Source organism: Protobothrops mucrosquamatus, unplaced genomic scaffold, assembly GCF_001527695.2.
Source record: "Protobothrops mucrosquamatus isolate PMUCROS unplaced genomic scaffold, P.Mucros_1.0 scaffold2636, whole genome shotgun sequence".
In the NCBI taxonomy this organism is placed as follows: domain Eukaryota; kingdom Metazoa; phylum Chordata; class Lepidosauria; order Squamata; family Viperidae; genus Protobothrops; species Protobothrops mucrosquamatus.
This window is the reverse complement of record NW_015388689.1, coordinates 87900-115869: the sequence shown is the minus strand read 5'-3', so window position 1 is coordinate 115869 and position 27970 is coordinate 87900. Positions and strand designations below refer to the sequence as shown.

Here is a 27970-nt window from a genome sequence, read left to right as displayed (position 1 = left end):
GTGGGTGTCCGAAGGGCTCAATCTACTACAGCATTTCAAAATAAGTGGAATAGGTAGCTTGGGAGCTCTCTAACCTGAGACTTCCTTATCTGGATAGCTTCTAAAAAAGCATGTAGCATTGAGATTTCATTGATATTATAAACCACAGCCTAATTACAAACACCATAAAGGCAGGAGAATTTGAAGCATTTCATGTACATTATCTTGATAATTCTTACAGCAGTTTGTTAGGTCATGACTACTAAGAGATCCAGGCTTCTGTCACATTGGCTTGGGACTAACTTGAAGAACTTCTCCAAATGGGAAGAAATAGGTAACTTTTGAGCCTATATGAATTTGAGTCAAACCTTCTTTTATATGTAGATCAGCGTATTGAAGAGCTGAGAATTGAACTGGACAGACCCAGCTTGAAATTCCCATTTGACAGTTTCTGGATAACTTTATGCCAGACACACTCTTAGCCCCACTTGCCTGATTGTCACAGTCCAATGACCCACCTTGAAGTCTTGAGAGCGGGGGAGTATAATAAAAATGCAATAATAAAATATTTCCAATATTCCACTTGCTTAAAGGAGTTCCAAAAGGGGAGAAAGCTATAGCAGGAAAACAAAAAAAAAATCTCCCCAAACCTGGACCACCAAATAAATTGTTCTGTAAAAATGCCATTTCCCCAAGAACCATTAACTTCTAACCATCCTCTGGATACAGGATGCTGAGATTGAATATGGAGAATAATGCTCAACAGTATAGACCACCAAATAAGTCATCCAAATTTCTCATTTGAGGCACAAATGACCATGGTTAAATTACCCTACTATGGTCACATTATGCAAACACCTAAGCTCTGAGAAGAAGACTCTTATCCTAGGAAAGATGGAAGGAAAGAGAAGAAGGGGATGACCAATCGAAGGATGGATGGACTCGGTTACACTGGAAATGGGTATTTTCTTTAAAAGTCTGAAATGCATGTTCAGGTCAAGTACCCATCTTTCACTTTAGAAACTGTTGGCCAAAATTATAATGTCACAGTTTTAGGAAATGGGGTGGGAGTCAGTATTTTCACACTGCAATGTGTGAAATAGCTTAGTAAACTCTTCTGCTTCTTATATATGATAGCCAGTGCTTCATTTTCATCCCCAAATGATAAAATGAAAAGGAATTGTGCAATTTTGGTTAGTAAGGAAATTGATTGATCTATTGAGTATGCATCATCATCTTTTAATGACCCCACAGATAGCTTTTCTCCAGGACATAACCAAATAAGATACCAATTGCAGTCTTAATAATTTTTTTTGTTGGTTAGTTACAAGCAAGACATTAAAATTTATTTATTTATCTGTTTGTTTGTTTTTATTTCATATTTCTAAACCACCCACCTCTCTCAAAGAGTCTCTGGGTGGTGTACAATGTAATGTAACCTATAAATACGGTAAAACAATTTGAAAAAATTAACATTAAACTAGGATTAAGATTTTTAAAGTTATAGGATGATGACAATTGAATGTCAAAAGGGGAGAGGGGAAAAAAAATCCTAGCCATTTAATGTTGGATTAAAGGCAGGGGAGATCTTAAGGGACTAGCCAGACTCACGATTATGTGGTTCTCTGTGACCCCTCCCCCCAAGGCCACAGAAGGACAGAGATTGAGATCCTATGTCTTTTATTTCCTGGGATCTCATTGTCCTTTCTTCCCAGCTATGTCTCCTCATTGAGTTTAATGGAGGCATGTTATAGCTGAACTTCAGTCCTCTGCCCCTACTAGGGTTTGCTGAAGCTATTTTTCCTTCTCTCCCAGTTAATTCTCTAGTTGACTTTTGATAAAGAGCAAGGAGGGAAGAGGGATGAAGACAATTCAGAGGTCGTGTTAAGCTATGCAAAGGTCAGCTTTGAAAATAGGATGGAAGGTTGCACAAAACAAATGGAGAAGGCATGACAGATCCACTGGGAGCCTGGAAGACATAAATCTAATATGGTCAGAAAACAGAAAGGCAAAAAAGCACAAAGGCAGAATCTGCCGTCACAAGCAAAGTAAGACATCAACATTTGTGAAGCTACTGGAATCGACAAATTAGTGGACCTCAAAGGTTGTATGATTTTGATGCCTCTGTGTCTGTCTGTGTGTGTGTGTGTGTGTGTGTGTGTGTGCATGCTCACATGCATGCACACTCACACGTACCTTAGAATGAAGATGTGAGCAGGATTTTTTTTTAAAAGCAAGGCATGAAGAAAACTGAAAAGATTCCATAGATATTCTCAGGTAAACATTAAGGTCTCACTGGTTTTGATGGGAAAGGTTGACAATGTATTAAAGTCTTTCCTATTAAGATTAGTGAAGTTGAAAAGGGACAACTCACCCTGATTTTATACTTAAATACATTGGAAAGTACTTTATGGTTAGCAACTAATCTGTGAACTCAGGTGTAACACAGTTTTATGGTCATCATTCCATTCAAATTCTCAGCATCCAGGTAATCAATAATGCTAATGAAAACTTTCTCACCTATTGATTTGTGTTTCCTGGGTCTCTTTCTCTTGATTGTTCCTCAATTGATTATGCAACAACCCCATAATAACTGACTAAGACTCATCTGAAAACTTCAAAAACATCACTGAGTCACAAGAAAAAGGCGGAGAAAGAAGGATCCTAAAAATAGCTTTACATTAAGAATATGAGAGTGGTCAGGTTGGGAAATTGGTCTCTTTTGGGTGGATGAAGATGCTGCTATGCTGTAGTGTAGAGCAATTTTGAGGAAATGTTATCTGTTTATCCTGGAGAACAACAATTACTCTCAGAATCCTTATAGGAAGCAGCTCAAGTATGGGGTCAAGAGAGAATGGGTACGTTATGGGTTCTGTTATCAAGATAGGTTTTCTGCTGTGGCACCCTGTATTATGGAATCTTTTCCCAGTGGAGATGAGGTTGGCCTCATCATTCCTGAGCTTCTGACCTGGTTATGCTGGCAGGCCTGGGAACCATTGGTGGGATTCAGCCGGTTCTCATCACTTCAGCAGAACCGGTAGCTAATTTTTTGTTGCCAAGGCCCAGAAGGGACTTCCGGAAGCGGCATCCACACAGAGAACTGGTTGTTCACATATTTGAATCCCACCATTGTTGGGAACTCAAGGGGACTGGTGAACTTGTGGGGTGACTCCCTTATTATTAACATCACTCCATCTATTATTCTCTTTTCCTGATTTAGCTCTGTTTTTATCATTTCAAATTTTTTTTAAAATTATTATTATTATTATTATTATTATTATTATTATTATATAATGGTTTCAACTAATAACTGTCTAATTTAACTGTTTTTGCTAGACTGTTGTACACCACCAAGGGTCTCTTTCTATGAGATGGGTGACTACTTAAATTTGATTAATAAATAAAATAAAAAGAAGAATGTGTATTATGAGGATGATTAATCATATCTCTGTCACAATATCATCCACATTTAGAGGTCAAGAATTTACAGCAAAATTCTTCCTGTAACAGTTGTCATAATTCTGACAATTCGGGGATAGTAACTCCTGTTTTTGTTTGCAACAACAATGTATTAGTGCAGTGACCTTTGGCCAGAACCTGCAAATTTGAACTTTGTTTAAATGGATTGCAATAAAGGTAAAAAAAATTGGATAAATGAAAGCAATGTCTTTCTGTGCTAAATGTAACACTAATATATTTCAGTAAGAATCAGTAACTATGTTGGAATGCTGAATATTCTGTTTCACTGTTCTGTACATTTCCGGTAGAAAGGACAACATCAGGAGAATAAAAGAAATTTCACAGGGAGAGTGTGTTATGTGTAATTGTATATTAGAGTGCAGTTTGACATGCTGTACATTCTAGATATAACACTTGGAATAAAAAGAAAGATAAGTTTTGTCATAATAAGGATTTGAATAGAATAGAATTGGGGCATCACAAGATCCTATATTGTGAAATGGAGGCATTGTGTGTCAATATGAGGGTCTTGGAGGGTTTCTATTGAGGACCAACCATACTGAATTTTGCATGATCCTTGTGAAGATTGCAACTTTATTGTGGGTTAATGTGCACGAAAAAAATGTGGAAAGGACGTGAAGAAATACTGCACATGACTTCTATAATGGCACATTATAACTGAATGTGCACATATTAACCCAAAGGGACTAGAGAAATGGATAAAAAGCAAGCAGAAAGAAAATGGGAAATATTCACAGTGATATAGAATGTATACCTAAGGGTCAAGAGTGCCACATAACAATAAAATACACCGAGGGCAAAGAGAGGACAGGATGAATAAGAGAGAAGGTGTAAATATCAGTGTGGCTAAAGCAACATTGTTTAAGTGCAATATCTGGAGCTTAACAATTCTAGAGGCAAGCCAGAAGTGGGACTATGTCTTCTAATAGCTTTTATAGGCTCAAAGGTATGTCATTTATTCCAACTTTGCTGCTAGTGAAATGGCAATGATTTCAGGCAAAAATGGAGACTTAGGGGCAAATTTAACAAATGATGAACAAAAAAGGATACTAATCATGTTCTGGATTGGTTGTGCCTAATTCTTTTTTACCTGACTAAATCTTCTTCTGGCACTTGTATTAACTTTTGAAGATCCCTGCTTGGGACTTGCCTTCTCAAGTTATATTTCCAAGACTTTAAAAATACAATTTCAAGACGTCCCAATGCAAATGAGGGGCATTAAGTGGCTATTAGAAGGAGGTTCTTCTCTCTGATGGCATCCTCAAAATAGAATTTTCTCCTTCACAATGTTTATTTAGCATTAAATGTTGTTATATTTATAGCCTTTACAAAAATCCCAGATGGTTACACTGAAAATTGTTTAATGCATTTAGGCTACGATTCTATGACCTTATGATCCTAAAGCAACCTAGAGCTTTAGATCTCAATCATGAAGAAGACAATCCAGCATTGATTCCTTCATTATACTATTATAGGCAATCTTTGCTTTGCCAGTGCTTTCTAAGCTGGCACATTTCAATTTTGGAAGATTGTAAAGGAGGCATGCAGAAGGGTTAAGTAACCAAACGATCCAAAGCTCCTCCAATTTGTATCATGATATCAACCAGAAATTTTAAATTTAGATTCTATGTTTACATTATGTTAAGCGTTTTAATTGGTTTATATCAAGGACTCCAGAAATTTTGTTTATTGGTTATCGCCAATAGCGATAACACTGCGAACAACAAGAACCATATTATTGAACGGTTAGAACAAGCATCCATTATATTACATGCATCACATGAAGTCAGCTTGCAACAGCATCGTTCCTTACTCTTACATTCATGCAATGTACCGACTCATCAGCTGGATTGTTCATATTGAAAGAAGAGCTTTTCAAACCAGCCCAGCAGGAAAATGGGCTGCTAGCTTGAAAAATATGCATATAATCCTGAAAATCAGAAGTATCTTCATTGTGTATCCTGTTCATATTCATTTCTTTTGCACCAGTATAATCTCTGGCCAAATCAGTATTTCAGGCATTTTAAATCACAATAAAAACCTGCATGTAGTTGGCATGGGTAGAATGCAGTTGCACACTATGAGCATTGTTCACAATCATAAAGAAAGAAAGAAAGAAAGAAAGAGAGAGAGAGAGAGAGAGAGAGAGAGAGAGAGAGAGAGAGAGAGAGAGAGAGAGAGNAAGAAAGAAAGAAAGAAAGAAAGAAAGAAAGAAAGAAAGAAAGAGGGAGGGAGAGAGGGAGGGAGGGAGGAAGGAAGGAAGGAAGGTAGAGGAAAGAAGAAAGGAAGGAAGGAAAGAAAGAAAGAAAGAAAGAAAGAGGGAGTGAGGGAGGGAGGGAGGAAAGAAAAGGAAAGGAAGGAAGGAAGAGGGAGGGAGGGAGGGAGGAAGGTAGAGGAAGGAAGGAAGGAAGGAAGGAAGAAAGAAAGGAAGGAAGGAAGGAAAGAAAGAAAGAAAGAAAGAAAGAGGGAGGGAAGGAAGGAGGGAGGAAGGAAAGAAAGAAAGAAAGAAAGAAAGGAGGGAGGGAGGGAGGGAGAAAGGAAGGAAGGAAGGAAAAGGAAGGGAGGAAGGAAGGAAGAGAAAGAAAGAAAGAACTAAATAATATATGGTTCTTTGCAGAATATGGAATATTGCAACAGTAGGGTCTTCCTCCTCCCTCACCCACCCCCTTCTCTTGCTCTTTTCTTGGCACTTTTAAGTGGGTGAGTGATTGAATTAATTTCTTTCTTTTACCTTTTAGAAACGCCACCAAATCTGTGCTCTTATCTTCATTGATTTTGCCTTCCAGAGAGGAAAGCGTCCGGCTCACATCTCTCATGACGACTGAAATGTTGTCAACCTTCTTCTGTAGCAAAGTCAGTTTCATCTCCTGGCTGCTAATCTGTTCATTCATTTTTTGTGCAACTGCTGGATTGGGGGAGGGGGGGGAAAGGGGGCAGAGACCAAAAAAAATGCAATAAAAGCAGAAGATGTTTACTGCAAGGAAAACTTACTCCTTCACCAAAATAAAACCCACAGCCTGTGGTCAGAAAGAGGGTGCAAAGTTTCTTCAGTCATTCAAATGAGTATTCCATTTTTATTTTTGTCATGCACCTCGGGTGACATTTCCACCAGCAACAGTCACCAATAATTGCTGAATGATCCATATTCATTATAGGGTAGTTATAATTCCAGGAGAGTCTATTGAACAGTTAACAGAAATTTAATGAACGTAAGTGGAGTCTTTGTCTACCTAGTCGATGTCTGTTTTTATCATTTCAATAAATGCGTTATGCTCTGTAGGACTGATCCTATGAAGGAATTTAACAGCCATTGTGTTCATAGGAATTCGCAGTACAAAAATGAAATCACACTTTAGCAATATATTGCTCTTTTAGCAATGGATGCTCCAATTCACTTTCTCTGAGAATTTTTTATTTATTTATTTATTTTATTTGTTTATAAAACTTGCATGCCTCTCATCTCCTCCAAGGCAACTCTAAGCAGTTTACAGACATTAAACAAAATATATTGTAAAACATTAAAATAATAAGACAATAAACATTTCCTGTCCAACATATCTAAAGGATACAAACCTTACCCATCCCCTTTCTTAAAATGCCCACCCAAATGCAAGTAGAACAGCCTGAAATTAGCTCTCTCCCCCCCCCATGCCAATTTCTGTCCTTTTCCAAACATTTTAGTACGGAAATGGGAGCGGTTTGCCTCCCAGAGACTCCTGTTCCATTTTTTGGCATTTTGTTTATATAGTTATGGCTTACTTATTTGTATCCTGCCCATTTTTACGAATAACTCAAGGCGGTGAACATGTCCAGCACAGCTTCCTCCCCCTCTTTTCCCCATAACGGCAACCCTGTCAGGGGGGTTGGGCTGACAGAGGGACCGATCCAAAGTCACGCAGCGGTTCCCTCCCTCCCTCCCCATCCTGCTTAATTTTATTTTGATTGAATTTTAAATGTATGATCTCTACTTATTGTCTTAAGGTTTTATACTATATTTTATTTAATATCTGTAAGCTGCCAATAGATAGATAGATAGATAGATAGAGAGAGAGAGAGAGAGAGAGAGAGAGAGAGAGAGAGAGAGAGAGAGAGAGAGAGAGAGAGAGAGAGAGAGATAAATATGTATAGAGAGAGAGAGAGAGAGAAAGAAAGAGATAGTTGAGATATAGTTAGAGAGAAATATGTATAGATAGAGAGAGAGAGAAGATATATATATATATATATAGTTAGAGAGACAGAGAGAGATAGAGAGAGATAAATATGTATAGAGAGAGAGAGGAGAGAGAGATATATATAATTAGAGAGAGAGAGAGAGAAATATGTATAGAGAGAGAGAGAAAGAAGAGAGACATAGTTAGAGATATAGTTAGAGAGAGAGAGAAATATGTATATATATAGAGAGAAGAGATATAGTTAGAGAGATAGAGACAGAGATAAATATGTATAGAGAGAGAGAGAGAGAAGAGAGAGAGAGTTAGAGATATAGTTAGAGAGATAGAAATAGAGATATAGATATAAATATGGAGAGAGAGAGAGAGAGAAGAGAGAAAGATAGTTAGAGAGAGAGAGAGAGAGAGAGAGAGAGAGAGAGAGAGAGAGAGAGAGAGAGAGAGAGAGAGAGAGAGAGAGAGAGAGAGAGAGAGATGGCTAAATTGGGACTAGAACTCACAATCTCCCACTTTATAGCTTGGTGACTTAATCACTAATCCAAACTGACTCTCATATTCCCAGCAATCTCACCCCCTCCCAAAAAAAACCCCTCCAAGAACAAAGCTCCCCTTTCCCTCCCCCAAAATTGATCTCTGTCTGTTTTGTTGACATCAGTCATTACTTGTTGGCCTCCTAACACCGTTTAGAATATGGACCCTGAAATACATTTTTTTAATCTTGAAACATCCCCTAATCCACCCTCGTCCCGAGTAACGGAAGGAAATAACGTAAATTAGAGTTCCTTAATTACTACCGTAGGTTACTGATGACAATGACATATTATTGTGGAAGACATCCCCTCGACTTTTTAATTACTTCTACGGTCTCCACCCATTGAACGAAACGTTGTACGGTCAATGGATAAACCAAAAATTTTTAGTTTAGTTAGAAACCCCCCCCCCAGAAAATCAGGTATAAGGAAAAAGTCTGCAGGTACGCTTGAATCCATAGGCATCAGGGTGGTACGCTTTGAAATAAAGAATTTCTAGAACAAAAGGTTTACGGTTAGGCAGAAAACATTTCCCATTCATCTGTTTTTGCAAGAAGAGTGTGAAGGGGTTGCAGCTGGTGTCTTGGCTTATAAAATAAGCAAAGGTCTGATGGTCTATCTATAGTTATCTCTGGATCACAGAACATAGCAGCAGCTAACAATATCCGACTTCTATAACCATTGAATTCATGCCATTCATAAGAAACAACTTTGCTTTAGTTGTTTCTTATGAGGTCATCACCAGATTATCCCTGAAAATGATTTTTGTGCTCATTCAATTCAGTAGCTCTCCTGTAAGCCTGTTCTCTTATAAATATTCTCTTCTGCCCCCTCACCTTTCTGAGTACAAAGAAGCAAAAGACTCTGATGATTCAGCCGCACTTTGGGGTGTGAGGGGATCTCCTTTAGTTCTGGGTTTTAATAAATGAAATTGGCAATGATAGTGCAGGGAACTATAATAATTACAAGAGCCTTCTCTGTGGCAGCTCCTGCCCTCTGGAATGACCTACCCCCCGACCTACGTACAGTTGCGGACCTGCGCCTTTTTCGCCAAGCCCTGAAGGCCCATCTATTCCGTGCGGCCGGCCTGGTGTAGTTTGATTATGTTTTAGTGGGGGTTTTGTATGGGGTACTTTTAGAGCAGGCCTGTTGTTTAATTTGATTTTAGAACAGAAACTTGTGTATATTTATCGTGGTTTTTATTATCACCTGTTCACCGCCCTGAGTCCCGTAAGGGAGATAGGGCGGTATATAAATTCAATAAATAATAATAATAATAACTCCTGACCTTGGTCGTTGGGCTCCTGCTGCTGCTGTTGGTTTCCCAGTATTTGTCCGGTAGTAGCTGTGTTGCTCTCTGCCTGGTTGCTGTGAATGAGCATTTGGTCCTGTTGGGCTGAAAGAAGAACAAGCAGAAGGAGAAGGATGTATAAACTGTCCTACGTGACTAGTTCATTCAATAATCAACAATATTATGACCTGTGCTCTTTGGTGCCCCTCCGCTTCTCAGACTTAAATATCTGTGCTAATTCTTGAGTCAGCTGTTCTGTTCATCTAGGCCACATGCTTCGCTACCAGATTGTTAGAGGGTGGGAAATGGCTTTAGTTCTTACCAAGAAGATTAAAAGTACCTCCTCCAGTTTGCAATTGATTGTGATTTGCAGACGTTGCAAGATTTTCTCTCCTTTATCATTAAAATCACTTGGAGATTGGCCTGCTTAACACCGGAGAGTTAGAAAAGAGCATTGAACAAGTCCGGTATAATAATTACATCGCATCTTTTGCAGATCTCTTATGATCCTGAGGAAGAGTAATCCAGATAATTGGTTTCTGTTAAGTTGTGTAACTTCTGATAGGTATCAGCCTGGATCTCAGCGTTGCCTTTTAGCTAAAGCTCTAGTAATTATTGTACTGCTGGTTGAAAATGGGCAGCAGGCTTGCAAAATTGTTGAAATTTCATCAGGGAAAGGAGCTTAACATAGCCGCACATTTGGATTGTGTGTTCATCTATGGCTACTTGATTCTTTTTGGCATAATAATAATAATAATAATAATAATAATAATAATAATAATAATAATAATAATAATAATAATAATAATAATAATAATAATAATAGTAGTAAAGTTGGAAGGGACCTTGGAGGTCATCTAGACCAACCCCCTTCTCAGACAGGAAACCCTATACCATTTCAGACAAATGGCTGTCCAGTCTCTTCTTATTGCTAAAGTGTGTTTGTGTATCCATGTTGGGTAGAGAAGTTGCAACTTCTTGGCAAGGCATAAGCACAGGGCAGCAGGAGGGATTGCATAGGGAGAGAAAGGGAAAAAATAACTCTAGAAGTCAGGGGATAATTAATTCAACATTCCTAAATATAATACATCAAAAAACAATCTAGTCATTCAGGAGACTTGATATTGATTTGAAATCCCAAAGAACATCATTATTGTACAAAGCTCAGTAAGCTTTACAGTGGTTCTGCTACCAATTTTTATAGGCCCCCAAGGATCCTCATCCTTGCATCTAGGAAATGGCATTATTATGAAGGGCTGGGTGTTATTTTTTGTTTTGTTTTTGTCAAAACAGAGGCTACTCCCCCATAAACCTTTCTCTGAAATAAATCATTTCTGACTCTTCTGAGATATACACGAGACCAGCTTTCACCTAAATTTAAAGTAAAGATGTATATCCAATTTGACTAAAAACCCTGAGTCCATTAGAGTCCTTCTGGAAAGATTCTGAGGCCCTTTGAGGTAAAACAATATTCAAAGTAATCAGAATCAAATCTAAATCCTCTAGTTTCATGATTGATTCACTTCAGATGTCTGCATGACCTTATGGACTTTAAGTTGCTCTGAAAAAAGTATCTCAAAATTTGAAACAAGATTTACAGTTGATGGATGCCCAAACAGAAAACAGATTTCTCTGCCAGTATAACACAGCGACTGTGTCTGCGTCATTAATCTGTTTCTTGTTCAATTAGCCATTTCTTAATTCTTGCTCTGCATTTTTAACAGCCTACCATACTATAGGAAGACAAATCTAGGTTTTACTCAAGTTGTGCAATTTGAGAACCTCATACTGTCTTTTCTGTCCCTATTCCACTGGCGGCTTCTGCCCACTGACTTCTATGGCTTTGGTGTAGAAATTTGAATTTCAGTCCACAACACATGTTTATGTCTTTTGCATGTTCCTCCTGCTCCTGGCAAATATATATTGTTTTATAGTTGAGGTAAGTGCCTGTCTCTCTTCTTTGGCTGCTTACTCAATTCCAGGCCCGGGATGGATGCCATTTTTGTGCAGACCAATTCATGAACATATGGTATTCTTGAATTAAACATGTTATTTATTTTATAAACAGCATCACTTTTTTTTTCCTTTTTCTGATTTTGAATCTATTTCTATAGGCTACATCACATAGGTAGATTCTAAAATCTGCAATGTTCACAGAAGCAGTTGAAAACACCTCAAATCATGCATTGCAAAGATCGCTTAGAGATGGGAGATACTTCTAAAATAATCTACCAGATCATCTACCTTGATTGCCCTATGATTATATAGGACAGACAGGGAAGAATCTAATCACCAGATTACAAGAACACAAGTGTGTGATCAGATGAGGAGACCCAAACTCATTGGTAGCCTGACATTGAAAGGACATATATTCAATTTCACAACCACTAAGATTGTTGGCTGAGCAGGTACAAAAATAGCCAGGGGAATGATTGAAGCCTGAGAAATGGGTCCCTTGTCAGTCAACAGGAGTGCATTAATATATGACTTAATGTAGAGTTAGAGTCTAGCAAGCCCATCCTGGAGATTTGGAAGGAGCAAAGCACAATAGGAAAATGAGGGCAGAAAGGAAAGGGGGAGAAATCATCATGAATCTCAGCTGTGGTCTTAAACTGAATTTGAGTGTAAAAGCTTTCTTGAAGTACAAAAGGAGTGCTGATTTACCACTAACCTATCAGGTACTTAGTGGCTGAGGACTTGGTAGCACAAGGAAACAACAGCCAGTGCTTTACTAGCGGGCCATCAACACCCCAGTCAACAACTAAAAAGCCATACACAACCAGGAACTACATAAATGCTATGCATAGAACAGCCCAAAACACATTCTGGTGAGAGAGAAGTTCCCTGAGGATGGGTTCCATCCCATGTCTAAAAGCTTGGAAGACTAAATGTCTGGTCCTAGTGACTGACCCAGATTGGATCCTGAAAATGCCTCTGTAATGCAAGGTTATCCAAGAGAGTTTGGGACTATTGCTGTCCTGAAGAATTTCTAAGTTGTTTCCATTGCAATTATGAAAAGTGAATAGGCAATTGTCTTCCAGAGAGCCCACAATTTCCATCATTCCTAGATACCAGATCTGGTATTCCTTTGTTGAAAGCTGAAAGAAACTTGTACGGGGTTAAAAGAAGAGATTTTTGTGGACAAGTAGCATTGATAACTGGGGAAATTTTATATGTGTGTGTGTGTGTGTTTAATGTGAGCATGACATGCAACTGAGGCAGTCCTATTATGATGCTGTTCCTTGGAATTTAATTAAAGGTGAGAAGCCAAGCCAGACTGTACAGGCTTGGAGAAAGATGGCTGTATAGTGAGAGACAGAACATTCCCACATGTTCACCTTATGGCTGCTTTATGACTAAGCAAGTGCAAACATCACACACTCTATTCTCCTTTGAAAGAATTTCTAGAGCCAATTTTGTTTCATCGGATTGAATGAGAAATGGGTCAATACATGCATTTGATTTTCCCTGTCTGGCACTCTTTAAATTGTCTTAGCCTGGAAAATGTTTGTTTTCTGTGTGCATCTGAGTGTATACAGTATGCATCCTGCCATTGTATGCTGCCTATTGTCAGGACTTTAGGTAACTTACAGTGTTTGTGTATGTGAGTGTGTGTGGGGGGGGTGTACTACACACTCACTCACCCACCCACCCAATAGCCCCACTTTCTGCTACCAACAATCCTCAAGTGAGTGAGGCTGACAAAAGGTGTATTGTAGTAGCCAAGCAATATCCTATGGCTGGTTAATGAACTGTAGCAACTTTCCAGTATTGGATCAAATCTGGAATAAAATCAAGTGAAAGGATTTTATTTTCTACAATTTTATCCAGCAATTTTGGAAATACATCATTTTACTTGAGTCTATTCTGAATCAGGCCAGGGGGAGTTTGCCTATTGCTATTAATATCACACTGCGGTCTTGATAAGAATGAGGAATAATTAAATCTATATTGAGACTTTACCCAAGGGATCTGCGAGAGAACCGTATCATTTTTAATAAAGAAGGAACAAAATTGCACTCTAGGTACTTGAGAATACTCTGAACTGATCTCTTAAGAGAGTCACTTTCCAGTAAGTGTGAGCAGCTGTAATTCTATAGAAAATTGCCTCTGCTTATAGCCTGGTTCAGTTTTATTTATATATATATATATATATATAATGCTATTACAATGCAGCAGAGAACATCTCATTACAAAGGGTGTGACAACACTAAGTTGTAATACTCAGTGCTTGTACATTACTTGTTGAGTATTCAAACTGCTTTCTTTTTCGTATAATAGGAATATTTAGAATGATTTCATGGGAGAGATCAGTACTTGTCACTGTATTTTTGAATAAAGGNTATATATATATATATAATGCTATTACAATGCAGCAGAGAACATCTCATTACAAAGGGTGTGACAACACTAAGTTGTAATACTCAGTGCTTGTACATTACTTGTTGAGTATTCAAACTGCTTTCTTTTTCGTATAATAGGAATATTTAGAATGATTTCATGGGAGAGATCAGTACTTGTCACTGTATTTTTGAATAAAGGAATGTAATTTTAATTCTAAAGGGTTGTCTTTTGTGGTGCTTTCTTCTACATAAGGGAGAGTCAAACTAGCTCTGACAAACATGTGATGGACAGCAATAATATTCCAATGAGAGTCAGGCAGACAGCTTACAGTTGTTCACAGTCTCAGAAGACCCAGATGTCAAACAATAAAGTAACCTCACCTTCCTGGGAGTGTTACAGAACAAAAACTAAGAGCATGGGATGAGCAGTGGGTCCAGCTGTGATCCTGGATTATAAAGATCCATCTAGCTCAGTGATATATCTACAACAACTGGTAAAATGATCTCCAGGTTTTCTGACAGAGGTTCTTCTGTTTAATGTCTAGAGAAATTAAAGGCTCACCATTGATCGTATTTCTGAACAGATTAATTGTTCAAGGTTGATACTAAATTGTTACTCTATCGATTAAAGCAAATATGATTCAGCCACTTGTGAAGGATTGGAAGAATCCTCTCTGAACATATTCAAATAGGGTTACTGGATTTAAGAACATATCACAGTGAAGTCAGAAAACACTACACTGATGCGACATTTGGTCACATGTTTGTTAGCATTTAATTAGATGCAGAGTTGATTTTTTTTTTTAAGGCAAGGGGACTCGTTTCAACAAGAAAAGGCATTTCGTGAAAAATTGGCATTGTGGATCAAGGTTCCAAACCATCTGCAGCAGTAACTTGTCATGGGATGTGGTGCTACTTATTAGTGTCATACTTGGTACTCTCTGAAATTGGTTGTTTGCTTGTGGACATTTCATAACCTGACTTGGTAACATTGTCAGTGCTAGTGAGTGTGGGGTTTTCTCTCTGTGTACTGTACACACAGTAGCTTGCCTTGCCAGTGTTGGTGGGGATGTGGTTTTCTTTCTGATAGATCCTTGAGTAAGATATTTTTTTTAATTGGTTCCTTGCTCAAGCAGAAAACAATTCCCTAATCAAGACATTCCCAAGAAGAAAATACAATCAAGCAGAAAATAATATCAAGAAACCACCAAGGAAAGAAACCACACACCCCACCAACTCCGGCAGGGCAAGCTAATGTTTATAAACTGAGAACATTAGAATTGGTGAAATATTACCAAGTTGGGAAATAAAATATCCACAAGCAAACAGCCAAACTCAGAGAGCATCAAGGACTCCACAGTTCAACCGAGAGCTACATATATTCTCTTCTGTTGACTGTCATGTTCTTCTCTTAAGAAAAGAATCCCATCAGTCATGCGTCACAGGTGGAAAACAGCCCCATGAATGGGAAAAAAGGTCATCCATCTTGAGAAGAAGTCTACTATTGTGACCTGGAATTCTATCCTTGGAAACACTTTAGGACTTCTATTTGCTGTGCCTTCTCCCCCCCCCCTCTCTTAAAGGTTGCCATTTGACATGGCCCCCCTGCTAGGGTAAACATAGCCCAACCATATGTACTGCAGTTCCCTAAATATCTGATGACCTTTTTCTCTTTTTTTTTTATTCTTTTATTTCCCTTTCCTTTTGTCAGAAGCAGTAGCAAAGCGAGAAACGTTTTGAACCTTTGGGGAGTCTTCATCATTTATGGTAGGTCCCAAGAGACAGTCCTAGTTATGGAAGCCTGGAATGTCTGCATTAATATATGACTTAATGTAGAGTCAGATTCTAGGAAACCCATCCTGGAGATTTGGAACTAGCAAAGCACCATAAGAAAATGAGGGCAGGAAGGAAAGGTGTGGGGAGGAATCATCATGACTCTCAGCTGTGGTCTTAAACTGAATTGGAGTGTAAAAGCTTTCTTGAAGTACAAAAGGATTAAGGAAAAGAGTGTGACTCTGTATTTCCCCCTCTCTCTTATCTTGGCTTCAACAGATCCAGTGGGCTTGCTGCTATTTGCAGATAAGTGCCTCGGGGGTCACAAGGTTGGCAAGAAGAAAAAAAGGAGGGAGCAGAGGATTGTCACTTTGCTTGACATGATTTCTGACTCCTAATGCTATTTTGTGCAGAAAAGCCTGCTTAATATCAGGATCTGGTTCTAAAAAAAACTAGTTTGTCTCATAACCGGCCAGATCAAAGAGTCTTGAAAAGGATATCGGCACGTTGGGTTCAATCAATATTTCTGCTTTTCTACGTTCAAAGGTGGATGTAACTTTAGCATGATTGGAATGCAAGCGTTAGAATTACTTTATCTCTCTCTCTCTCTCTCTCTCCACTCTTCTCCATCATTTTACTTTTAAATAAAATAAGCTGGAGGGTTTTTATTTTCCATTTTTTGTTTGTTTGTTTGCTTTTTGCTACTGATCTATTCTGCACAGTGATGGGAAGCAAAGGTGTACTTCAGTTCTTACTCCTGGCAATTCTCGATGTACGACAATTGAGTCCAAATTGTCCATTGCTAAGCGAGACAGTTAAGTGAATTTTACCCCATTTTATGACCTTTCTTGCCACAGTCTTTAAGTGAATCATTGCAGTTGTTAAGCTGGTAACACAGTTGTTAAGTGGATCTGGCTTCCCCGTTGACTTTGCTTGTCAGGAGGTCGCAAAAGGAGAACACATGACGCTTGGACATTGCGATCGCCCTAAATACATGCCAGTTATCAAATGTCTGGATTTTGATCGCGTGATGCCGATGTTGATGCTGCAACAGTTGTAAGTGTGAAAAATGGTCATAAGTCACTTTTTTTCAGTGCCATCATAACTTCAAATGGTCACTAAACAAATGGTTGTAAGTCAGGGACTATCTGTATGGAAAGGGAAGGGAAGGAAAGGGACCAAAATTCACCTCCCAATCACAAGAAAATTAACCTAGAAAATGTGATCCTTCTATTCAAGAATGGGCAGACCAGTCAAGGCAGATCAAAGGCTGTGAATTTTAAAAAATGGTTCATGTGTAATTATGGAAAGAATAATGAAGTGCTCCATAAACATACATATAATCTAGCCACCCTTAAAGCATATTGTAGCAATACTTACAAGTACAATGCAAAGAGAAAACTACACATTCAGCAGCTATGTTATCTTCAGATGACCATAGCTGTCAACAGACTTAAGCATTCATCCCAGTTAATTATGTAGGATTTATCAGGTGGCAGCAAGCAGATATAATCTATGATTGGAGGAATCGGTTACATTCTGCTGATAAAGGACACCTGATGGATATCCTTTATTCCTTTCCTTACCATTCTTTTGTTCCCCTAGTCTTGCAATGACATTCCTCTGCCTCCCTGCCCCCCAGTCAGTCAATCACATGCAGCCTCTTCCTCATTAAATTAGTGAGCTGGCTTGCTTTGAAAAATGTAGCAGTTTCCATAACACCTGACATTTATTTACACTTCTTTCATTTAGGAGCTATGATCCTCTTTAAATGTGAGCCTTTGCACACAATATCCCAACAAATATAAAATACATTGAAAGTACATTCAGGAAAGAAGTCAATCACAGCTCCCTAGTTAGTCTCTCTAAGTCAGGGGTCTTCAAACTTGGCCCTTTTATGACTTGTGGACTTCAACTCCCAGAATTCTATTCTATTCTATTCTATTCTATTCTATTCTATTCTATTCTATTCTATTCTATTCTATTCTATTCTATTCTATTCCATATTTTCTATTCTATTCTATTCTATTCTATTCTATTCTATTCCATTCCATTCCATTCCATTCCATTCCATTCCATTCCATTCCATATTTTCTATTCTATTCTATTCTATTCTATTCTATTCTATTCTATTCTATTCTATTCTATTCTATTCTATTCCATTCTATTCCATTCTATTTTATTCCATTCCATTCCATTCCATTCTATTCTATTCTATTCTATTCTGTTCTGTTCTGTTCTGTTCTGTTCTGTTCTGTTCTGTTCTGTTCTGTTCTGTTCCGTTCCGTTCCATTCCATTCCAATGTATAAAGAGGTAGAAAAGTCTTCTGTCTGGGAGCCATTCTGCCAAAAAATAGTCAGAGGGACACAGATACCTTGATGCCTATTTTAGTGGCATTCCTAGGTTGCATCAACAAAATTCAATAGCCAAACTTTGGATTTGTATTATTTTTTTTCACAATTTGGGGTCAAAACCAAGGGTGAAATGGTGGTACAGGGACTCCATAATGACACCAACTCTTAAACCTAGTCAACTCTCCCCAGATCAGGTCACCTGATATTGGTGGCTCCTCTCACTCATAGTGATATCACGGCAGTGTATATCCTATGGGCCTCAGAAAATCCCAAAATTGCCCCAACCAAAAAAATCCCAAAGAGGAACCACAAATTGCCCATCATCTGGCTTGATATTATACAGCTTCTTCTTTTTTTTTCACTCAAACTTCTTATTTGCATATCTTAACAAAAACGTGTGAAATTGATCAATTTTCTTGTTAACTTCAGGGATAAAAATAGAAAAAGCAGCTTGAGGTCAGCATAATGCTCTCTCCCGTTATTTCGTAGTCAGCATCAGATAGTCTCTTCAATGATAAAAACATGGAGAGAGAAAAATGTATAATAACTTGCCAGCAGAAGAATGCAATGCCAGATTGGGTGCATCCCAGGAAGCAGAATTTATGAGCCAGGAGGCACTGCTGAAACAACTTCATTCCTGCCTCAAAGGCCTCCCAGGAGAAATAGTCTGATGTCCAGAGGAAAAGGGGAGAGAGAGAAAATTGCTCACTTCATATTTTAATATATGCTTTTGCATTTTCTTATTTCTGAACAAATATGCATGCTGCAACATGGATGGCCTTCCAAATCTGCACCCCCTCCTCTGATTTTTTTGGGATGAGTTTCTCCCATTATATAATGCGCACAAAAATGCATAGCTTTAAAAGCACACATGTTAGTGAAAACAATATAGAAATATGCTGGCTAGAAATTGTCTTTGCAAAAAACGTATTTAATTACGGGAAAAGTGCACACAGAGCTGTACAATAAGTGCACGTGTCAAATCATATCATTTTAAATTCAGTAAATTTAAATTCAGTAAGGGGCTGCCACAAAGAAGAGTGGGGTCAGCCCATTCTCCAAAGCACCTGAAGGCAGGACAAGAAGCAATGGATGGAAACTAATCAAGGAGAGAAGCAACCTAGAACTAAGGAGGAATTNTCTATTCTATTCTATCCCATCCCATCCCATCCCATCCCATCCCATCCCATCCCATCCCATCCCATTCCATTCCATTCCATTCCATTCCATTCCATTCCATTCCATTCTATTCTATTCTATTCTATTCTATTCTATTCTATTCCATCCCATCCCATCCCATTCCATTCCATTCCATTCCATCCCATCCCATCCCATCCCATCCCATCCCATCCCATCCCATCCCATTCTATTCTATTCTATTCTATTCTATTCTATTCTATTCTATTCTATTCTATTCTATTCTATTCCATTCCATTCCATTCCATTCCATTCCAATGTATAAAGAGGTAGAAAAGCCTTCTGTCTGGGAGCCATTCTGCCAAAAAATAGTCAGAGGGACACAGATACCTTGATGTCTATTTTAGTGGCATTCCTAGATTGCATCAACAAAATTCAATAGCCAAACTTTGGATTTGTATTTTTTTTTCCACAATTTGGGGTCAAAACCAAGGGTGAAATGGTGGTATAGGGACTCCATAATGACACCAACTCTTAAACCTAGTCAACTCTCCCCAGATCAGGACACCTGATATTGGGGAGAGTTGGGGAGAGATATCCTCTCACTCATAGTGATATCACAGCAGTGTATATCCTATGGGCCTCAGAAAATCCCAAAATTGCCCCAACCAAAAAAATCCCAAAGAGGAACCACAAATTGCCCATCATCTGGCTTGATATTATACAGCTTCTTCTTTTTTTTCAGTCAAATGTCTTATTTGCATATCTTAACAAAAACGTGTGAAATTGATCAATTTTCTTGTTAACTTCAGGGATAAAAATAGAAAAAGCAGCTTGAGGTCAGCATAATGCTCTCTCCCCGTTATTTCGTAGTCAGCATCAGATAGTCTCTTCAATGATAAAAACATGGAGAGAGAAAAATGTATAATAACTTGCCAGCAGAAGAATGCAATGCCAGATTGGGTGCATCCCAGGAAGCAGAATTTATGAGCCAGGAGGCACTGCTGAAACAACTTCATTCCTGCCTCAAAGGCCTCCCAGGAGAACTAGTGTGATGTCCAGAGGAAAAGGGGAGAGAGAGAAAATTGCTCACTTCATATTTTAATATATGCTTTTGCATTTTCTTATTTCTGAACAAATATGCACGCTGCAACATGGATGGCCTTCCAAATCTGCACCCCCTCCTCTGATTTTTTGGGATGAGTTTCCCCCATTATATAATGTGCACAAAAATGCATAGCTTTAAAAGCATACATATTAGTGAAAACAATATAGAAATATGCTGGCTAGAAATTGTCTTTGCAAAAAACGTATTTAATTACTGGAAAAGTGCACACAGAGCTGTACAATAAGTGCACGTGTCAAATCATATCATTTTAAATTCAGTAAATTTAAATTCAGTAAGGGGCTGCCACAAAGAAGAGTGGGGTCAGCCCATTCTCCAAAGCACCTGAAGGCAGGACAAGAAGCAATGGATGGAAACTAATCAAGGAGAGAAGCAACCTAGAACTAAGGAGGAATTTCCTGACAGTTAGAACAATTAATCAGCGGAACAACCTGCCTCCGGAAGTTGTGGGTGCTCCAATACTGGAGGTTTTTAAGAAGAGATTCGACTGCCATTTGTGCGGAATGGTATAGGGTTTTTTGCTTGAGCGGGAGGTTGGATTAGAAGACACCCCCCCCAAGGTCCCTTCGAACCCTGTTATTCTGGTATTCTGTTATTCCGTTAACATATAGAGATTTGGAGAAATAGATTTCATACTGATTCAAAATGCCCATTGCTATTTTGCTACCTCAAGCACACAAAACAATGTGATGGGCAGGAGTCTCCAAACTTGGCAACTTTAAGATTTGTGGGCTTCACCTTCCAGAATTCTTCAGCCAGCATCCTAAGGAATGCTGGGATTTGAAGTCCACAAGTCTTAAAATGGCCACGTTCGGAGACCCTTTGCTCTAGGGCAATTTCTCTTTATCTTCAGATATGAAATGGTATAGAGCAAGGCTTTTCAACCAGTGGTACGGGTACCACCTGTGGTACATTGGCACTTGGCAGGTGGTACACGACCATCCTAGAAAAGTGATAGCAGGGGAGGGGAATGAGCTGAACTGGTGGCAGCACTGCACAAGCCTGAGCAAGAGATGGCTGGAGCTGCAGGGCTGTCAGGGCTCAGCGGAAGCGCCAGGATCAGCGCCAGGCTCCAGCTGGACCTCGGCACTGATCCTGGTACTTCTGAGGCCAGAAGAAGCGCCGATCAGCTGGAATGTTGCAGCATCTCCAGGGTCTTGTGATTTACATTCAGATGCTTGGCAACTGATTCATATTTATGATGGTCACAGTGTCCCAGGGTCATGTGAAGTGACCAAAACCTGCTGCAACCACCCAGCAGACGGGGGGAATAAAAACCAAACACCCCCTCACCCACCCCTGCTGCCAATCCTCAACAGAAATGCTCACAACAATGAAAACCTTGGACAGGAGGAAGAGTGCGGCCGGGCGGGCAGGCAGGTGTCTTGCTCGGCTGTGGCTTGGGGGGCACTTTTTTCAGTGCCATTGTAACTTTGAACAGTCACTAAGCAAACTGTTGTAAGTCGAGGACTGTACTTCATCACTTTTTTCCTTTTGAGGGGGGTCATCAAGTTTTTGACACCTTGCTAGGCGACTGGTGGTACTCGGATATTGCCATATCCTAAAAGTGGTACAATGGGTGAAAAGGTTGAAAAGCCCTGGTATAGAGTTTTCTGCTTGAGCAGGGGAATGGAAGACTTCCAAGGTCCCTTCCAACTCTGTTATTCTGTTAAATGCAATATTTTTTTTAAAAAAAAAAGTCCTGGGACTATACAAAAACAGGATGAAACATCTTGGAAAGGTGAAAACAGAGGGAAACTGAAACTGGTTTCATCCAGCTTTATTCCCAGAAAAAGATGAAAAACAAAACAAAATAGTGGCTTGCCAACTTCCTATTTTAGGGAAACTTGCATATCAATTTCCATTCAGCTGGAGGTTGGACATTGCCAGAGACTTCCCATATATCATGGGAGATTTTGGAATATCAAAAGATTCTAGGAAGCACATTGCATTGATGAGTTTCCTAGAAGAATCTGACATTCCTCCTCTGGTTGCACAGTGCACAGCAAAATCAGTAGTTAATTGTGCTAAATAGTTGTGACATGTTACTTAAGGAATTTAAGTATGCCCTTATGCCAGACATGTCAAACACAAGGCCCGCAAAGTGGTTTCATGTGGCCCGCGAAGCCGTCCTGGAAACAGTGAAGGAACGGCCCCCGCTGCCTTAGCCCTGGCCCAGGCCAGCCGGGAGCCAATGTACAATTTTGTGGTGGCCATTTATGCTGAAATGCATTCAGTCTTAGCTCCACAAGGCTGCCTGGAAACAGCGAGGAACCAGCCCCTGCCGCGTCGCCCCCGCCCCCTGGGTGCATGCTGGGGAGGTGTCACCCTTTGTGAGGAATGAAGAAATGCACCATCGCCTGGAAGTGGCCAGCAAATGGCCCTCGCCTACTTCACATATCCGGCTTGATGGGCTCTGCCCTGGTCCCACCCCTTTCTGCCAGAGACCCTCAGATCTGTCCCACTCCTGCCCAGGCCCCCACAGGCACCTTTGACGTGAATGATGTAGAGTTGGTCATGCCTACCCAGTAGGCCACACCCATTCCATCCACACCCACCCAGTAGGCCACACCCACCCTGGCCACACCCACCCTGAGGGCAACTGCAATGCTGATGTGGCCCTCAATGAAATTGAGTTTGACACCCCTGCCTTATGCCCTCCAGTATAAATATTTCAAGATATCTCACAGTAGGAATCAAAGCCAGTGAAAATGTAAAAACAAAAAAGAAGAACAATTCATTTCATGCATTTGTGTGTGTTGGGCAGACAAATACATGTAGTCCATTAAGAAGCCAGAAGAAGAAAGCTGAAATAGTTGGAAGAACATTTTGAGAAGAAAGGATGAAGAGTCACAATAGGACTTGTCTCAACTTTGCCTCCCTTGTTGGGCCTCCCTAAGAAAAGGCAACCTTGGAAACAACTTGTCTGGTTTACGTGGATTTTTTTTTCAAATTGTACATCTCAAAAGATTTGCATACAGTAGGGAATGTAAAGAAGTAAAGGTCAGCCCCTGTTTGCTCTTCCCTTGCCCCTTAATTTGCCAGGTCCGAGCTGGCCTTGGGGTTTTGAGAGGTGATTAATGTCTCCTTGAATGAAGGATGTGTTTCCATTTGTTTAAAGTCATTCAACCTTTATTGAAAAGACCTCCCTGAGGATCTTTGTAAAAGCATCTGGATGAAACTTATTATCTGGACCCATTGCAACTGAGGTTTTGTCTGGGATTTACTACTGAGATTCCTTTGAACACATTCCATGTCTGGAAATAAATAGGGGAATTTGACCTGCTACAGTCTTCTCAACAGCTTTCACTATCGCCGACCATGTTCGTTCAAACACCTTTCATTGTCCTTATTATTAGTCATGATATATTATTGGGCCATCTTCTGAACCTGAATTGTTTTCCAATTGTTTTCTTCCTTCATGCTGAGACGCAACCAGAAGGTAGCACTGGAAGACTACTGCTTGACCCCTAGGTCATTGACCTATGATGTCCCATAGGATTTCATCTTGGGTCCTAGGTAGTGTAGCGTCTACATGAAACTATTGGGCATAGTCATTTGAAGCTTTTGAGTGCTGATGACACCCAGGTTTATCGCTCCTTACTGTCTTATTTCAAACAAGCAATCAGCATCCTTGAATATTGCTTAAATGCAAAAATGGAGTCAATGAGGGAGAACCAAATGGAATTAAAGCTTGATTTTGATTTTAATAGATTTGATTTTAATTTAATTCAGCTTTGATTGTATAGTAAACAATGTTTATGTCTGCTTCTGTGTTTCTGTGTGCACACATAAGAAAGTAATGCTCATGGGTTCCCCAAATGGTAGGGATAACAATCTGTGCTCCAGGTGTATATCTTATGCACCAAACTTTTGGATAGGTAGATAGTCTTTCTAAAAGCTGTTGTCAAAGTGTAACATTTGATGTGGCAGAAGAGAAATGGTTAAATAGGTAGCAATAGCAATAGACTTATATATGATTCATAGTGCTTTATAGCGGTCTACAAAGATATAAGGGGTTTAAAGAGTCAGCATATTTCCCCCAACAATATGGGTCCTCATTTTACGGACCTCAGTAAGATGGAAGGCTGAATCAACCTTGAACCGGTGAGACTCAAACTGCTGAACTGCCGGCAGTCAGCAGTTAGCAGACATAGCCTACAGTACTGCATTCTAACCACTGCATCACCATGGAAACAATCACATTAATTATAAAAGAATAATAGAGTTGGAAAGGTCTTTGAAGTCTTCTAGTCCAATCCCCTGCTCAAGCATTCCAGACAAGTGGCTGTCCCTCTTCTAACCCTCTTCTTAAATACCTCCAGTCATGGAGATCCACAACTTTTGAAGGCAAGCAGTTCCATTGGTTGATTGCTCTCACTGTTAGGAAATTCCACCTTAGTTCTAGATTGTTTCTCTCCTTAATTAGTTTCCATCCATTGTTTCTTGTCTTGCCTTCTTGTGCTTTGGAGAATAGGTTGACCCCTCTTCTTTGTAGTAGCTCCTCAAATATTGGAACAGTGCTCTCATGTCAGCCCTAGTTCTTCTTTTCCCTAGACTGGCCATACTCAATCCCTGAAACCTTTATTCATGTGTTTTAGCCTCCAGGCTCCTAAACATCTTTGTTACTCTTATGTTTAATTGGTTAGATTAATTACAATTACTTTATTCTATTCCCGCCCAATATTTGGAGTTCAGCACCTGAATCTCCACTCAAAGCAATATATGGTTTTTGGTCAGAATACAATGCAAATGTCCTCTCTCAATATGTGGATATCTGCAGTAAAACCAGAAACCATATGGCCACTTGGTGCCATCTATCAATAGAGACTTTTTCATACATGAAAGTCTTTAAAGTCTTTGGATTCCAACAGGGCTCCAAAAATGACGTTCCATTAAGATATCTAACCATTCTTATGACTTGCTGCATTGTTACTCTCCATACCAAAGCACTCTTTGAAGATGTGGGTGAGTTTAAAGATGGAGAAAATTATGCGTATTAATGAATGATGGAGGGTTAGAATCAATTTAAACCCAGTTTGCTTAACAAAGCAAAACATTCTTTTTCTGGCAATTGAAACTCCAGCTTAGGCTTTTAATACATGCCCTTTAGGTCTGGATTTGAGAATGTCGCAAGGAGATTTTCATGATCAGGGTCAATAAGACCAGAAAAGTGTTTAGGTCCTATGGATTGATAAATATGATTGAATCTCCCTTCTGAGATGGATGTTTTTTTAAAAAAATTGCTCAGTTCGTCTGCAATCTGGATTCAAATAATGTTTCAGAAAACCAGCTCTTTCGTGTGATTATTGCATCCTTTGTCTTCATGTGATGGTAACCCAAATAGAGAACTAATGCTAAAAACAATAACAACAACAATGCTAAGTTTCTTCTTGGGAATCGGTTTACTGGCTATTTATAGTGGTGCAATAAAACACCTCAGATATTTGTATACATGTGTAAGTATTGATCTTTCCCTTTTGTCTGATGCTCTATACTCAAGATGGCTTTCTTTATTGTAAACATTATACAGCCATCTACTGGGAAAATTCTATAATTGTATTGTCCCTTTATCTTACTTAGAATTAGTCTCAATAAAATTGAGAATATTTTCTATGAAACCAAGCTCCCTCCTCTGAAAAAACAACAACATTAGGTTCTAAGTTAGAACCTATTATGAGAAAAAATATTAAGCACTATAATAAAAGAAAAATGTTTGGAAGCTCAACATTAGATATAAACCCATATTCTCTAACCTGGTACCTCTCAGATGTATGATGCTAACTCTTATCAGACACAGTCAGCATTATCTATTATGGAAGATGTAGACCAACCTATCTGAAAGGCATACGATGGGGGATGGTTGATATAAAGTAAAAATGAAATCAGTAGCATGTCCATAATTTCCAATATTTTTTTGTAAGTTGGGGAAATTATTCTGGAAGAAAATGACATTTACACCTTCTTTAGATGGCCTGGTTCTACTCATATTTTGGTCATTAGGTTGCAAAAGTTCTAATACTGCAATTATAAGGAAAGTATAATAGTTTTTCTCAATCTGTGTAGCTTTGCTTGCTTTCTATAATTCTGAAAACAGATTTTAAGAATTTGCACTTGTTAGCTTTGTCCAACTTTCTCCAAATAGAAAAGGACAAATGTCTTTTCTCTTTCCACCCAATTTTTTGAATGATAGTCAAACTGATGCATTTAAACCACTTCTAATGCAATACTCTAGGTCTTGTTGTTGTTAATTGCGAAGTCGTGTCCGACCTATCGCGACCCCATGGACAACGTTCCTCCAGGTCTTCCTGTCCTCTACCATCTTCTGGAGTCCATTTAAGTTCACGCCTACTGCTTCAGTGACTCCATCCAGCCACCTCATTCTCTGTCATTCCCTTCTTCTATTGCCCTCAATCTTTCCCAGCATTAGGCTCTTCTCCAGTGAGTCCTTCCTTCTCATTAGGTGGCCAAAGTATTTGAGTTTCAACTTCAGGATCTGGCCTTCTAAAGAGCAGTCAGGGTTGATCTCGTCTAGGACTGACTGGTTTGAACGCCTTGCAGTCCAAGGGCCTCGCAGGGGTCTACTCCTCCACAGCTATACTTTTAGAATGCCTACAGCAGGGGTCTTCAAACTTGGCCCTTTTATGACTTGTGGACTTCAACTCCCAGAATTCCTCAGCCAGCATGCCTGGCTGAGGAATTCTGGGAGTTGAAGTCCACAAGTCATAAAAGGGCCAAGCTTGAAGACCCCTGGCCTACAGTTTCTTCAGCACCCTGAAAGACATCAACATGATTGTCACTTTACTCTACTCATTGAGATAATCTGAGAAAGCTCAGCTCCAGGTGTTTTAGTTATGCAGCTAATGGTTGTGCCTCCTTTATAAGTATTCCAATTCTGTGAAATGCAAACACTTTTCCTGATCGATGTGGGATCTCTTACATTCTGAAATTAAAAGTAGTAATCTAGACCAATAAATTATATTGGGCTGACAAATGAGTTATGTCCATCTCTGGTGGCTTCAACTATACGCAATCACTTTCATCTTTTTAAGCATGGAGGTAATGAATGGAATGAAGTTCTATTAAGCAATCAACCATAACTGTTTCCAAAATTCTCCCAGGCAAAACCCCAACTAAATAGTTTTCTGAACTGTCATTTTTATTATTATCGGCAGATGTGAAGCATTGTGGCTTTAGATAACCTGGATTGACTTAACCCAGTCTTTTAAATTAGACTGATGTGGACTACAGACACTCTATGGATGGAAAACGTTGTTCATTCATGGAATGAATGAATACATACAACCAAGTTTCCACAAATGAAACTAAATATTTCCCTCCATAGAGTCTCCATACCACCCTTCAGGCTGCTTACCTATAATTTCAAAAGAGATGGAAGACCCCAAGGTAACCAGTTTTGGACTGAAAACAGAGAATTCTAGGGTGTGTTTTTTTCTCTCTATAAATCAAGATCAAATAAACCTTTGGGGCTTCAGGGCATATTTAAAATGTATGTTGAGAGCATAGGTGACTCTACTCACAAAATGGCTGTCATGAGAGACACAAATAATCCACTTACCAGAAGGGATAGCAGCTCTTTTTTCCCTGGATACTTTCTACTATCCTGGTGAGATTTTTTTGTGAGGCCTAAAGGCAGTACTGCAAATAGATATGCTGCTAGAGGCTAATGCTTTCGAACATGACAGCTCCCTATTTATTTTTTCATTTAAAAGAATCATTAAAAAATAATCAGATGGGATAGGGTGCCTAATGGGTACCAAGGGAGG

General features: G+C 39.2%; 1 protein-coding gene across 1 annotated transcript in view; it reads right to left on the bottom strand.

Moving 5' to 3' along the window:
* Positions 1-27970, bottom strand: part of MMRN1 (multimerin 1) — a 72066-nt gene that overhangs the window by 19099 nt on the left and 24997 nt on the right. The window contains exons 4-5 of the mRNA XM_015825438.1: positions 9447-9554; positions 6191-6364 (exon numbers count right to left, since the gene is read on the bottom strand). Of these exons, the coding sequence (XP_015680924.1) occupies positions 6191-6364; positions 9447-9554 (282 nt within the window). The remainder of the gene's footprint in view (positions 1-6190; positions 6365-9446; positions 9555-27970) is intronic.